The sequence below is a fragment of the Pagrus pagrus genome (genome assembly GCF_965226575.1).
Source record: "Pagrus pagrus genome assembly, chromosome: 8".
In the NCBI taxonomy this organism is placed as follows: domain Eukaryota; kingdom Metazoa; phylum Chordata; class Actinopteri; order Spariformes; family Sparidae; genus Pagrus; species Pagrus pagrus.
In genome coordinates this window covers 18,756,176-18,770,877 of record NC_140192.1, presented here as the reverse complement: position 1 = coordinate 18,770,877, position 14,702 = coordinate 18,756,176, and the positions used below count along the sequence as shown (strand labels likewise).

General features: G+C 40.7%; 1 protein-coding gene across 1 annotated transcript; it reads left to right on the top strand.

The window, feature by feature from the left end:
- The first annotated feature begins 7,608 nt into the window (after positions 1-7,608).
- lox (lysyl oxidase) lies at positions 7,609-14,129 on the top strand. Its single transcript, XM_084359063.1, has 7 exons — positions 7,609-8,214; positions 10,129-10,237; positions 10,823-10,954; positions 11,049-11,205; positions 11,428-11,523; positions 11,677-11,792; positions 12,278-14,129. The coding sequence occupies exons 1-7, from the start codon at positions 7,692-7,694 to the stop codon at positions 12,282-12,284; spliced, it is 1,140 nt and encodes a 379-aa protein (XP_084215189.1). The 5' UTR covers positions 7,609-7,691; the 3' UTR covers positions 12,285-14,129.
- Positions 14,130-14,702: the final 573 nt, after the last annotated feature.

Sequence of the window (14,702 nt, the reverse complement as noted above, 5' to 3'; positions counted from 1 at the left end):
TGTTTTTTCAGTGGTTTGATGCTAGAGCAGGCTCAGCCAAACCCAACTTGACTGTAATTGTTGGTGCTGCTCCTTTCCCTGTTGTGCTCCTGAATGTGTGAGGAGGTTTGGTCAAAAAGCAGATTATTTTTATCTCTCATGTGTGAACTCTGTCACGTCCACAAACACATTCAGAGGGAGTGAACAAAGCTTAAGTAACATTTTAGCTGGTCATATTTGGAAATATCATGTTCCTGATTTTTTTCAATATCCATTAATGACAAAAAAAATAATGAAGTGACTGTTTTTTATGAGAATGTGTTGTGTAGCTTGTTTTTTTTTCTTCAATGCAAGGACCTGTTGATAGTGCTTTCATTCAGTGTGCATTTTTTCCAATGGCATTATTATATGTGACAGTTAGCATACAGTATTTATGCCATATGTGTGAAGGGGTGGCCATCATACATGCATGATTTTGTTCTGACTATTTATACAAAAAAAAAACACATGCGTCTCATAAAAGGATTTGTCTAACAATAGCAAACAACAACCATAACTTCTCATGTCACCAATTTTAACTGCGGGGATGGTCTGGTTTAAAAAAAATAGAGATATAAATCCATGAAGTCCAAAATGTCTAAGCCTTTTCCCTTTTACTGTCCAGGCTGAGTTTAGTTCTTGTGGTTGAATCATTCCAGACATTTTGAACTCTGTTTACACTTACAAGTATTTGCACAATTTGTTCTGACAGTTAATTCTGATGACTGCGTACAAAACCCATGTACCAGAAATTTACTATGGGGGAACCCGAGCTGTATTGAGCTGCATCATTTTGATGTTTGCTCTTTTGTTTTGACATGCAGTATGTGAAAACAGAGATATAAAGATTTTGTTCATGTAAATGCAATTTTTATGGGCTGAAACTATTTAAAATCCACAATTTATTACAAATCTTGCTGCACCTTGGCCTATAAGACTTAAAACTTTGGGAACCACTGTTATAGAAAATGTTTAAAACTATGACTCCCGTTTGTTTCTTCCTGTATCATGTAGTCCCTTTTCCTATGTAGGCCTTTTGCCATCTCAGCTCCAATGAAAACCAAGAGCACAGAACACACTTCAAATGCAATATTGATATATTTGAATCTAAGGTGTTGCACAAAACAAACTGTATCATAAGAATGAAAGCAAGATTGTAAGCATATATTGGGACCTAGAACAGAGCCCTGTGGACCACCTAACGTTAGGAGGAGGATGGATACCGAATGTCAAGTTGGATAGAGAGGATGTTGATTAGGCAAGATTCATACAATGCCAGCTGATATATATTAAAAATGAATGCATTTGTAAGACAGGTGGCCACTGCAGAGTTAAAACTCCTAAATTTGACAGAGCTTTGTTCTCACTGCAGGGCATAGCGTGATATAATTCAGTTACAAATGAAGTGAAATTAACAGCCCAATCTTTCATCAGTAGCTAAAAAATACATAAAGATAAACTGAGGAATGTTCTGAGGCCTGAGGTCCATAGATGAGGATTTGGGTTGGGCCAACACATGAGCCACGTGTTCATTCATGCACATGTACTTGGCTCCCTGTAAATGTAGTTTATACCATTTTAAGTTTTGATTCTTAGTTTGACAAAAGGAGATTTTTCTCGGTAAGTTAAGACTTCAGAAAATTACTTTGGAATTTAAATGTCAGGGGGAAATGGGGGAAATTATGGGTGAATGAAGCTTAATAGGTCGTGTAGATTAAACTTTTAATGGTCCATGTTGGGAAACTGGACCACTGCAGCAGTTAACAATAGAAATGAACACCAAAAAAGAAAGAAGGAAGAAATAAGGCCTAAAGGCATGCAAACAAGAATCCAACATTTATTTTGCTCTTATGGTTTTAACGATCACCTGTCCTTAACAATTAATCTAATTTGTTACACAATGATTACAGAGGAACAAAGCCAGCTTTATTAAGTGATGGGTAAAGTCCTATGATGTCGTAATTAGGTTTGCAGTTAGAAACATGAAAAACATGACAGGTTTGCATTTGATTTTCTCCAGAGTTCACTGCTTTTAAACGCTAGGAACTTCTGGATATTGGTGGGATCTGTACTGTGTCTGCCCCTGGCCTTGCATCTCCACCCTTAGCAAACACAATAAACTAGTTAAATAGAAAGAGAAGGTTTGGGGTAACTGGTCTCCATCACCACAGCAGTGTCTGGTCACACAAGAGCAAATGAGGTAAGCTGGTGAAAGATTTAAGCAAAAATGAAAAAAAGAAACTGGATGGTAAATAGCTATTAATGTATCGTAACTGGACTGAAAAGATGTGGAAAGTAAAGAAAAAAGGCACAGAAATATGAGCCCCCTCTCTCTGATGTTTGATGTAAAGTGTGTTGAGCTGTCCTCTAACTGTTGGGGACCTCTGGGTTTGGGCGACACGGGTCAGCTAGCTGATGTGGGTTCTGTTGTGGTTTATGGTGTTTTTATTGAGCCTGGCTTCTGTTAGAGCTGCTTTACAGGCAGATCTGCAGGAATGTAATGTATAAGTGATACAGGGGAAGGGTGCTGCAAGGGCTGATCTTGACTGGAACCACGCACTTTTCACAGAAGTACAATCCTGTGTGCTCAAATTTGTGTGAAATTGGTCTTATGGACTGACTACTGAACTAGAATGGTACTCAGTAGAGCCTATACCTCTGTCTATACCTTAGCAGTCCCCTTTGATTCAAACAAGACTAATTCAATATCTAATTAAACATATTTAAATCCACTAGGGATCTTAGCGCTGGATCCTCACCAAAAGTTAATGGGGTATATTCTTGGCTGAGACCCATCCTGCATCCAAGTTTGGGGATCTGTTCAGTAGTTTTTGTGTTATCCTGCTGATGAACCAGCCAACTGATGCTGATGAACCAGCCAACCAACTAACCTCCTTAAAGCAGTTTAAAAAATCCCTGAATGTGTTGGAGGTACCCGACTGACTGACTGACTGACTGACTGACTGCATATTCAGGTAAGGTGGCAACTATTTATTTAATTTAATGATTAACCGAATAATCATTTACTCAATGACAGGGCAAAAAAAATCCCAGAGCCAAAAGTGAAAGAAGAAAAGTAGCAAATCCCCACATTTAAGAAGCTGAAACCAGCAAAAGTTTGACTTTTTGTAATTTCTCCTGCCCTAACAAGTGCAACAAAGCCAACAAGAGATTCAGTGAGAGGTCAGTCAATCTCAGTCCGTACACTCCCCGACCGCCCCGACAGGGAGGCTTATCAGCCAAAATAATTCACATTAGAAGATGGATATTGGTTTGAAACTGAAAGAGAGATCTGACTGTGATTAACAAAAGAACTGGAAGTAGGAAAACACTTCTAGTCTTGCTCCATCAGTAGCGAAACTCTACCAAAGCTGTCTGATTTATATGTTGTGACAGACACAACATTTCACTTGTGAGCCTGATTGAAGGACCAGTCTTTAATTTTGAAATGTATGTATGGATTTTTACCTCACTGACTTGTAAACAAGACTGCTTTCAACCTCTTTAACCATGCATACTGTAGTTTAACACATGATTGGATTTAAGTTCAATCACGTTCCTCACGTGTCGAATTTTGTGAATGCAGGTGTGACGTTCACAAACATCACTGCATCAAATCTTTAACACCTTTTTATAGGCCAGCCTGCGGTGGGTTTTTCTGTGGTATACTCAACAAACACTTACATACATCCACTCATATTGCCACACACATTGTGTCTCATATGCAGTTCATGTAATGTAAAATATGTGATTTGGTGCCATTATCACAAATCTCTTCCGTCGTCCATTGTCATCTACACACACACTGAAAGTGATGACGATGTTGGTGGTGATGAAGGCCAGTAGTATTGTGTCTGGTGTTTCCATGGCTCTTTATGTGTCCTGTGTGCAGGAGGCCCCTCCAGGCGGCCAGCCCTCATTATGAAGCTGTATAAACGGCTCAGATCAGGCCGACACCTGCTTCTCATTGGAAACAGCAGCTGCTGCTGCCTTGTACTCCTGAAAGGGAAGTGCAGAGCGCTGCGATAAAGTCAGCCTGCCTTTGATCTTTACACAAATGTCATAAAAAAGGAGCTTTTGTTCAGCTTGATCACTTTTTCCTAACATGAAGAAATTGGTTCCACTACGTACACGTGTTGCTGCTGCAAGCTAGCTGTGTGGCTACCTCCTGCTACTGGAGGAAACAATGGAGTGTTACCTTTTCTGCTGTTACACAACCCAGGTATAACCAGGTGAAATCCCAAACTACATTGAACTTGAGTGGGATTTAGGATTTAGAGTTTAGTCTTACTGTCCCCTATGGCAGCTGCAAAAAAACACAAAAGGCCCTCTTTAGGTTTGGTTTGGGCTACTGTAGAAAGATGGCAGACTCAGTGGAGGAGGACCAGCTGCCTTTGTAGAGACAAAGGGCTCATTGTAATGTAACGAAAACACTTTAATTCTATGTTGCAGGTGATTATATATTAGTGAAATCATAATTATGAATGTTTTATTTCATTTCTGCCCATAGATCCCTCAAAAACCTGCACACCACATACTGTAAGTGTACTGTACATTCCTAGTTATGTCAGCTTTTTTCATATAGGCCTAATCAACAGTTATAAATTCTTAAATTAAAATTAAGTGTTGTGAGACACATTACAAATGAAAAAGTTGCAATCAGCTCAGCCAGTTAAGCATTTTAGGCTGCAGTTCCCTAATGGCCACTAGATGTTACTAGAGAGTCTCTCATGTTGCTGAATGAGAATATCTCCAAGTCCTCTGTACAAATACAAAGTCAGAAGACATGACCATCTAAAAAGCTAATTTTGAGACATAAAAATATATTTTCCCTCCCTGACTTCGTTACAAACAGTGACGAATGAGCAGAGGAAATAACAGTGATCACCGTGGATGAAGCAGCTAAGAGTTAGCAGATGCTCTAGCTGTTCCTTCAGGGAACAGTGAACAAGTTCATTACAGAAGTGTGGAAACAACCTAAAGTATGTGTTCTGTACATTAAGCAACAGGACAACAAGGACAACAAACTGTAAACAAGCTCAGGGTTCAAACGAACTGTGTTTAAGCCCTTTTTGATAAGCTCTTTACATCATTTTGTCTTAGCCTGATCTTGCTCCAGATCAGCACCATTGACACTCCAGGTTTGTTTTCAAGAATTCTTAAATTCGAAATGTAATCAGCATCTCAAAGTCTTAACAATGAAGTCCACAGCCATGCTAGCTGCTCTCAGGCTCAGGCAAACTGGTACTTGAGCTGATTGCTAATGTCAAGATGTTAACATCCTCATAATCACAATGCTAACATGCTGTCCACCATCTTCCTTCAGCATGGCAGCATGCTAACATTTGATAGATGATTAGCACAAAACCCGAAGTAGGCTACAGCTGAGGCTGATGGGAATGCCATTAGTTCTGCAGGAACTTATTCATAAACTCTAACTAAAATGCTGACCTCAAAGGATCCTCAGTCACCAGGGTTCATTCTCTTGGGACCACGAACGTCTCAGCAAAAGTCATGACAACTCAGTTTGTGAAGCACCCACTGATATTGCCATAGAACCACTGTTGATGTTGCTCAATATTTATCTGTAAGATCTCTAAAGGAGTATTTTAGAATTTCCTCTCATGTGCTTTACTTTTAAAGGTGCTATGTGTAAGAAAAGTGTATTATTGAGTCTCGGTCGCAATTCGTCAAATAATGGCGCTCTGGGATGGCTCCCGCCCCGTCCTACAATCCCAAAGTGTCAGTTTTATGACGAGTGTGGAATGAGATTTGAAAATAAAATTAAAACTTTTAACTTTTGACATGATGACATGTAATTTTTTTATGGTGTATATTGAATTTCCGTGAGTAAAAGACAATTTCTCCCCGGGTTGCCATTAGAGTAACATTATGTAGAAATTAGCATTTTGTGTGATGTGGCGCCCCCCACAGTTTCTGGGTGCAACACCACTGTCGTAAATACAAATCCCAGGTCTGTAACAATTTGTCAGACGTAATGTAGGTGCTAACTACAAACAAGTCTCATTATGTCATGACAATGTTATGTGTTGACAACTTGTATCTTGCAGTATGTAGCTCTGTGATCCTACCCTCTCACTGAAGTTACATAGTGATGCGGGTGGAGTGGCCAAGACGGAGACATCATTACCATCAAAATGATTTTGAAGCTGTTATATTAAGGTGAAAAAGGTTGCATAATGTTGCTTTGGAGGTAGATGTTATTATATTCTGTGTTGAAGAAATTGAACCAGTCCACTGATGAAGGTACCTGACTGACACCATTTTACCTGAGGTTCTGTCAACTCCTTTGAATGAGAAAAACTCATTTAAAGCGCCATATTGGCAAAACCCACGTGAAGTAACTCTGAAATGGATCAGTTTAAAGGGAAAGCATTGAAGCTGTGTTTGTGTGTGTGTGTGTGTGTGTGTGTGTGTGTGTGTGTGGGTGTGTGTGTGGGTGTGTGTGTGTGTGTGTGTGTGTGTGTGTGTGTGTGTGTGTGCGATGTGCAGCATGTGGGTGGCAGGTTCTGTGTTGTTTTATTTTTACAGTATTCTGAGAGGAGGAAACTTCTCAGTTGGTAAGTGCTTCAATTTCAGCGTTTTTAAAGCATCCTGAGTGCTCAGCGGGGAGAGGGGGCGTCAGTTCTTCAATAAAACTAATAAAAAGCATCTTGAATGGATTCTACAGTAGTAGCTGCAGAGGCCTACAGGTTATCATACCATAAACCTGACAAAACCTCATGAAACAGTAAAATAATTAAAGCCTATAAGAATAATTCATCACGAAGCAGTTAAAATAATGTAAAAAGTGCACAAGAGGTCTTTTTTTAACCAGTGTGGACCCTGTCGATGTACTTTTGACTTACAGTTGAGTGTCCTCTGTACTCAGTGTGAAATCAGAGAAAAGCTCTGACCACAGAGATAATTAGCCTGAGACAGTTTTGAGGCCAAAGCATAATTACACGTCATTCTGTAGCGAGAAAACAATAGGTCAGAACTTTTTAAAGATTTTCAAAAGAAAAAAGCTGCTCAAGCTGCACACTTTTACTTTAAGGGACCAAATCACTGTACAGGGTATAAAGCTTTTTTCAAAAAGACAATCCATCACAATCAACACATTGAATTTATTTTCAGTGAAAGTTGCACCATCACTCTGCATTTGCAACATTCTCACTCCCTTAATGACAACTTAAGTGCCTAATGTCATCCTTTTTAAATCTAGGGATCACCTCACAGGGGTCACCTCACAGTTTAAACTTTCCAAGCAGTTGCCTCTTTGGATCAAAGTGGCTAAATGCAGCTGTGACAAGGTGTTCCCAGGCTGTTGCTGCCGTCTGGGTTTGGCTGAAATGTAAACTGTAATTGTGTGAGGCTGAAAAATAAAAAATCTCCAGATGGGACAGAAATGATCCCTCTGATCCACAAATTTCATTTTGAGACTGAAAGGGTCAAGGTCACACCAAACTGCAGATTAAGTAACTCTCTCTCTCTCTCTCTCTCCCTCTCTCCCCCCCCCTCTCTCTCTCTCTCTCTCCCTCTCCACAGTGGTATCTGTTGAGCTTCAGTACTTCAGAGAACCTCTCCACATCGGCGGCAGTGCGTGTGGGAGGAGGAAGAACATAGTTTCTTTCTCGCAGATTATTTAAACGTAATAATTTATTTTTCTAATCATGAAGGAACTCTCCTTTGACGCCTTGTTGCTGTCTTTTGCACATTTATGTTTCCTATGTGGTCTTTTGGAGCGGGCGCACACTCAGGAGGCTGCAGGTGATGCGCTCCGGCGGGGGTTGACATGGCAACATAACGGGCAGGTTTTTAGCATCCTGAGCCGCGGCTCTCAATACCGGCCGTCCAGCAGGAGGCAAGCCGCGTCACCCGGCAGCAGTAACCCTGTGGTGGTCGTCAGCAGCGGTAACGACACGGCCCCCGCCGAGTCCCGGGGCTCCCCGCGGGTCCCCGCCGCCAGCAGCGCTGCGCAATTGCGCGCGATGACGCGCCAGCAGCAGCCGCCCGCCGGAGGCGACGGAGACTCTGCCCCGGTCCGACGGGATGACATGATGGTCGGAGACGACCCTTATGACCCATACAAGGCTTCTAACTATAATCCCTATTACAACTACTACAACTCGTACTACAGACCCAGACCCAGGACTCCGCCCCGGCACGGATACGGCACCAGCTACCACCAGAACGGTACGAGACTAGCTTTTGCTCCTTTCTGTTGTTTTTGCATCTTCTGTTTAATTCAATCAAACTTAAGTGTCTTCTATTCCACAACGCGCATAGTTTATCCTCCATTAAACTGTACAATGCCGTAAAAGTCTGCTGTTTACATATCAGTTTTTATTGGTTAATTTTTCCTGTAGCTCAGTAATCTCTGTCATGTGGAAGACAGATGTTTTTACATGCCTGTCATTAAATTCAGGCTTCATGTTTTTTCTTTTAAAAAAAAAATAACATTCATTCATTTTGATCGTTTTAAATGCTAAAGAAACCATCACTAAATAGCCTACACTGTTACAATCTACCGTGAGGTTTTTCCACTGAATTTAATCTTTCACAAATAAAAACCTGTGCTCCCAGGGTGTCTTAATGAGCACTGAGTGAGCTTAAGTAAAACCAGGAGCCACATTTAAATGGACCACACCCATTCGCCTGCGATGTCATAAGGATGGACAGATGCATGGAGGGGGAAGGATTTTCTCCACTGTGTCACTAACCTCCCATATCTGCCTGCCTGTAGTACACGTAACTGTCGGTCAAGTCAATGTCACAAGCAGTGGATGGAAGACTTGTTTGCAAACATAGCTGATGTCCTAAAAATGGTGAAACAACAAAACAGTTATAACCAGCACAGCAGTGGTAAACTCCTGCACTTAACTCCTTACTCAGGTAAAAGTAGATAATATCTGCTACAATTACTAATGGTATCAATAGCAAAAGTACTCATTGTGCAGTAAAATGTTCCCTCTCAGTGTTTTCCTATTATATCCACTGTTTTTAGATTAATATCACTGCTTCATCAAAGTGTACACTGCATTTTACTGCTGCAGATGTTTAAGGCTGAGCTCATTTAAACTGTTCTATTAACTGTTGGATAGTTTAATTTACAGTAATGCATCATGTTCTATTAGATCATCATATGCTTTGTTACCGTCTTGCTGAGAATCACAAATCTCAATAAGTCAACTTTTTATGAGCTCAGAAAAACAGCCTGTTTCCAGCTTTGGGACGATAGATTTTCCAACTAACCCAAGACGATTTTAAATTGTTTATTTAGCTTGAATGTCACACTGGAGCAGAGAAGGTGGCCCAAAATGCAGGAGATGGCCGGCAGGAATATCAACAGATCACAACAGGAATAGGCAAAGACTGAACTAAACTGGACTTGAATAGAGACTAGACTAACAAGGGGATGAGGTGCAGGTGGAGTGAGGCGGAGAGACACAGGTGAGGGGAATGAACGGAAAAACACTAGAAACAGGCCTGGGAGACAAAGGAGATGCAGTGCAGGTGTGGAGGGAAAATCCGGCTGTTGAAGAGCACAAGAAAACAGGAGGGAAACAGATAAAACACAAATAAAACACATTTGAAGGCCAATTACTTCACAACGCCGCGTGAAGGCCGTCCCAATTCGAAGGCTCCTCCAAATGCACCCCACAAATGCGGCCTTCTACTAGCGGAGGATGCACCGCTAGTATCCTTCGCGGCCTCCCATATCCCAAGATTATTTGCACGGCCGAAAAGGAAGAAAGAACGAAAGAAAGAAAATGGCGACATCAAGTGGTGTAGATCGTCACTTTCGCGGGCCTGTGCGTCAGAAATCGTGATGTAAGGGTAAGGGCGGGAACATCTGTTGACGTAACCAGGAAATGCTCCGAAGGCTAGACCGTCCCATTTAACAACGGTTGACGCTGCCTTCGAAGGTCTCTCCGAAGGACTCGCCTTCGAAGGCCGCAAAGGTCGGGTCCTTCGAAGGATGCAGCCCCTGAATTGGGACACAGCTATGTTGTTGTCTGCTTGCTGCTTGAACAGCCAATCAGAGACCAGAGGTCTCTCTTCACTGATATGACCCTTAATTTCTGTGTATTCTTGTCCTGTGTGCAGGTCTTCCTGATCTGGTTCCTGATCCGTACTACATCCAGATCGCCACCTACATCCAGAGGATGCCCATGTACAACCTCCGCTGTGCTGCTGAGGAGAACTGCCTCGCCAGGTCAGATAACACTAACTTGCTTCGAGACCACCGAAAATGAGAAATCATTCTGATTATCAGGCAAAGATGACAAACACTGGACTACAGACTTTTATCAGAGGCACTTAGATTTTAGAGGGAGAACAGTGAAGAGTTTGCCAAGTGTATAGTACTAACTGAAAAAAACATGGGTCGTCGTAGGTCTGACTTTGATGAAAGAGGCCTGACTTTGATTCCCACCACAGAACTGCAATTAACATGAGCGTTTTGGCTGCCTAACTTTAACCATACCATAGCCACTGTCTGTCCCTAACTCTAACCATACTGTAGCTGAGCAGGTATTGCAGAAGACAAGAATTAAAGAAACACATCATCATTGAGTGTCTTTAATCTAGTTTTACCTAAAGGATAAACTTAAATATATTTATCAAATAGGCAGCATTAAACACTTAATTACCTTAAAATAAACCTAAGCATGAAAAACTTAATCTGTATGGTATAATATAACGCATAGATGTCATCTCCCACCTAATTTAAAGTCTAAATATGTTGATGTATTCCTATAATAACTATTCCACTGGCAAATTGCCTCCTCTCCTCCTGCAGTTCCTCCGCTTATACTCAGGATTATGACACCAGAGTCTTGCTGAGGTTTCCTCAGAGGGTGAAGAACCAGGGAACAGCTGACTTCCTGCCCAGTAAACCTCGATACGCCTGGGAGTGGCACAGCTGTCATAAGTAGGTATAACTAGTAGGAGCTAGCGTCAGCACCCTAACACTTGTATGAGTGTCTTTGTCAAATGAACTTCTGTCTTTTTGTGGTGTTGTTCAGTCACTTCCACAGCATGGACGAGTTCAGCCTGTACGAGCTGCTGGACAGCCAGACTCAGAGGCAGGTGGCTGAGGGTCACAAGGCAAGCTTCTGTCTGGAGGACACTTCCTGTGACCCGGGATACTACCGCCGCTTCGCCTGCACCTCACACACTCAGGTACACGCACACACACTCACACACTCACACACACACTACTTATATGGAATGAAAACATTTTATTCATCTGAATAATTTTCTGGAGGCTTATATTAACCTAATACTACGTTTTCAAATATCAAATAAATGTCATAAAAAAGCAAGGGAAAATGTAGATGCAGTATTTATATATTCGTGTGTGTGTGTGTGTGTGTGTGTGTGTGTGTGTGTGTGTGTGTGCAGGGCTTGAGTCCAGGTTGTTATGACACCTACAACGCTGACATTGACTGTCAGTGGATCGACATCACTGACGTCTCTCCAGGAAGATACATCCTCAAGGTCAGGAAGCTGCAAAAGTCTCCTGGCTTTGAGCAGCTTTGTATTTGTAGAGATAAGTTGTGTTTCCCATGAGTATAAGCTTGATCTTATCCTATATATTTCTTATTACTCGCTAGAAGAACTCACTAGAGCTATGTTGTGTATTCCTGGCAGGTGACAGTAAATCCCAGGCAGCAGGTGCCAGAGTCCAACTTTAACAACAACATTGTTCGCTGTGACGTCCAGTACACCGGCACCGCCGCTCACGTCTCTGGCTGCACCATGACAGGGTGAGACGCACTTTCTTCTTCTCCAGTTATTAATTTGAGCTTTTACAGAGGGACCATTTTTCACATTTCCACACAACCCTTTCGCCTCAATCCTTCAAAGTAAAATGTAAAATTCGAGGAAGGTTTTTGACATGGCTCCTTCTGAAAGTTCGAGCGAGAGCTGCGTCTTTACTGGTATATAAAAGCAGTGGCTGTTCCACTGTCCACAAGGACCCTTCAAGGCAAACACAACAATTCACAGATCCATTTACTGTCTACTATATATTCCACTTATGTAACAACTTCAGGGGTTTGTTCCCCAGGAAACTGTTGTTTATGTATTCATTAATTATCTGGGTAAACAGAGACAGAAGAATAGCTGCAACTTCTTCATACCTTCTTGTTCCCCTTCAATACAACATAGAGATTTTCAACCTGTAGACCTAGCAATATTTGTCATTCTTTAAATCAGTGGTTGATTTTGTTTGTTCTCTTCGTTCTTGCAGCTACTGAGATGAACTCTGCCATATGAGCTTGAAGAAGAAGAAGACTGAAGATTAAAGTTTCATGTGACTTAAATAATTTAGTTATAACCAGATCAAAACAGAAACGGATTATTGAAACTGTCATAAAACATCTAAACCAGGTTATTTCAAGTCAAAATAAAGCCTGATGCCAGTGGAAGGATAAACTAATTAACTGAGCTGGTTCACTAATACATTTTTCAAATTACTGAGACAGGTGTCCGTGTTGGTAAGAATGCACCGGGAGCAAGTACATTTACTCCATTTCTGGTACTTCAGATTTTTGGGATTGGGTTGCAGAAGCTGTTTGTAAATCCATTAGGCCTACTTAGTTGTCCTTTTAGAGATCTTAAGAACTACGGAGTAGTTTAAAATTAGTGATTCAGGCCATGAGGTTGCACTAAAAAAACAAAACAAAATATCTAGTAACAACTTTGGTGAGTTATTAATCACATTGTCCAAAATATCTGTAGCAGCGTCCAACTAGAAGTCATCAGTGCAAATCGCAACATTACCAGCTGTAACTTAACTTCCAAAGACAACAGTTTTTGGGGGCTAAACATATTACCCAAGTAATAGGTATATGTTTGCTTTATTTATATCTGTTTACATGTAGGAGTTTGTGATAAGCTAACATTAGCTATGTCAGATAAGTTAGTTTGCAACACATTTACAGTACATCTGACAGCTGTAGGTTTAAATATATAGCAACAACTAAGTTAGAACTAGTAAGAACAACTAATCAGAGGCTTGTGTGGTGCAATACATGTTGAATTTATTTCCACTTTTTATAACACTTACTTCATAACTAAGCTAAGGCTAGGCAAAGTTTGAACTTACAAACAGGTTGCGCAACCAGATCCTGGTGCTTTACTTGAGTATTTCTTCATCTAGGCCTCGGGAGATTTTCCACTTTTCCTCCACTTCACTACAGAGAAATGTTCTACTTTTTACATTTATCTGACAGCTAGAGTTGCTGGTTACTCACTTTGTATTTACTTTGTAGATTTAATCTTTACATTTCATGTAAAATCTCGCTGAAGGAGGGTAATTTTGAGGGTTTTAAATCAGCAGTTTTGTCTTTTCATCAATTACAGACGTGACAAAAGGGCAGAGAGGTCAGAGAGGGCAGGGATAAAGGTTTTGGCCTTTTATATTATAGTAGTTATATAGTTTTTTCCCTTTTTGCTACTTTTCTCGTGGTCAGGGGAGAGATTTTTTATGATGTTGACATTACAAGCTTGTTTTCTTGATAAAAAATACCTATTTTAAAGACGAAGCCACTTTCTCATGATGACAAAACAATCATTTTGCGATCACCGTTATTCACATGCATGTTCTCCCTGGGCTTTTTTAGACTTCTTTTATACAATATGTGATATAACTGACATTTTAATGTTTTTAATTTGAGATATTGCACAATAACATTTTCTTGGTATTTTCAGGGAAAATTGACCACGGCATTTTCTGCTTTACACTTCCTGTTGTTGGTGTTTTTCTGTTCATTATCGGTGCTTTAGAGAAGATCTTAGATTTTTGGTGCTACAGGTGGTTTTCGCTTTGTGCCATTTTTATGTCCCCAAACTGAATTGAACCAAAAATACTCACCGGAGGGACACAGAATGAGCTGCTGGTGGAAATCCTGCTGGAGGTGATTCTGTTGGCGAACGCTGTATGGAGAGTGTATACAGAGTACACAGTGTATGTACTTGAACTTGACAACCAGTAACCACGCATACCTGCAGAGCTGTATATAAGCGAGCTCACATCTCATGTTATCAACCTGCATTACTGCTTCTTATCACTTTAATTAATAAAGTTTGCTTGAATGTGAGTAGTGTTGATCTGTGTTGACTCATTGCTGGCCACAGTGTATCCCAGGTTCAACACAAATATAAAAGATGTTCATCGTGTGACTACAAAGACAAAACTTGTTATCTTCTCATGAGATTTATTGATAATAATAATAATAATAATAATAATACGATTTTTGAAGATGTTATTGTTGTCAAAGAAACCTGCAGACTTTGTGGAGTCCAACTGGATCTGTGTGGGATGACTGACAGGATGATGTTCAGAACAACCGTCGCCTTTAATGCTGAAAATTAAAGACAGACATGAAGGAATAACAGTTCATAACTTCAGCAACACGGTGAACACATTAAGGCTTTATTAGTGGCTCCATTCTGATAACATCAACTGCTGATGGACACCGAATAAATGTTTGTGTCTCTCTTGAACTAGAAGGGTAAGATGGAAGATAATGATGGAGGGTAAAACATTTCATAACTTTGGCAGTGAAATAGAAAATAGAAATACAATATCTGTGCATTCATCTTTCTAAATTAAATGTTTGATGTTCCATTGTGTCTGCTTTCTTCTTGAGAGACAGACAGGATGGACTTTT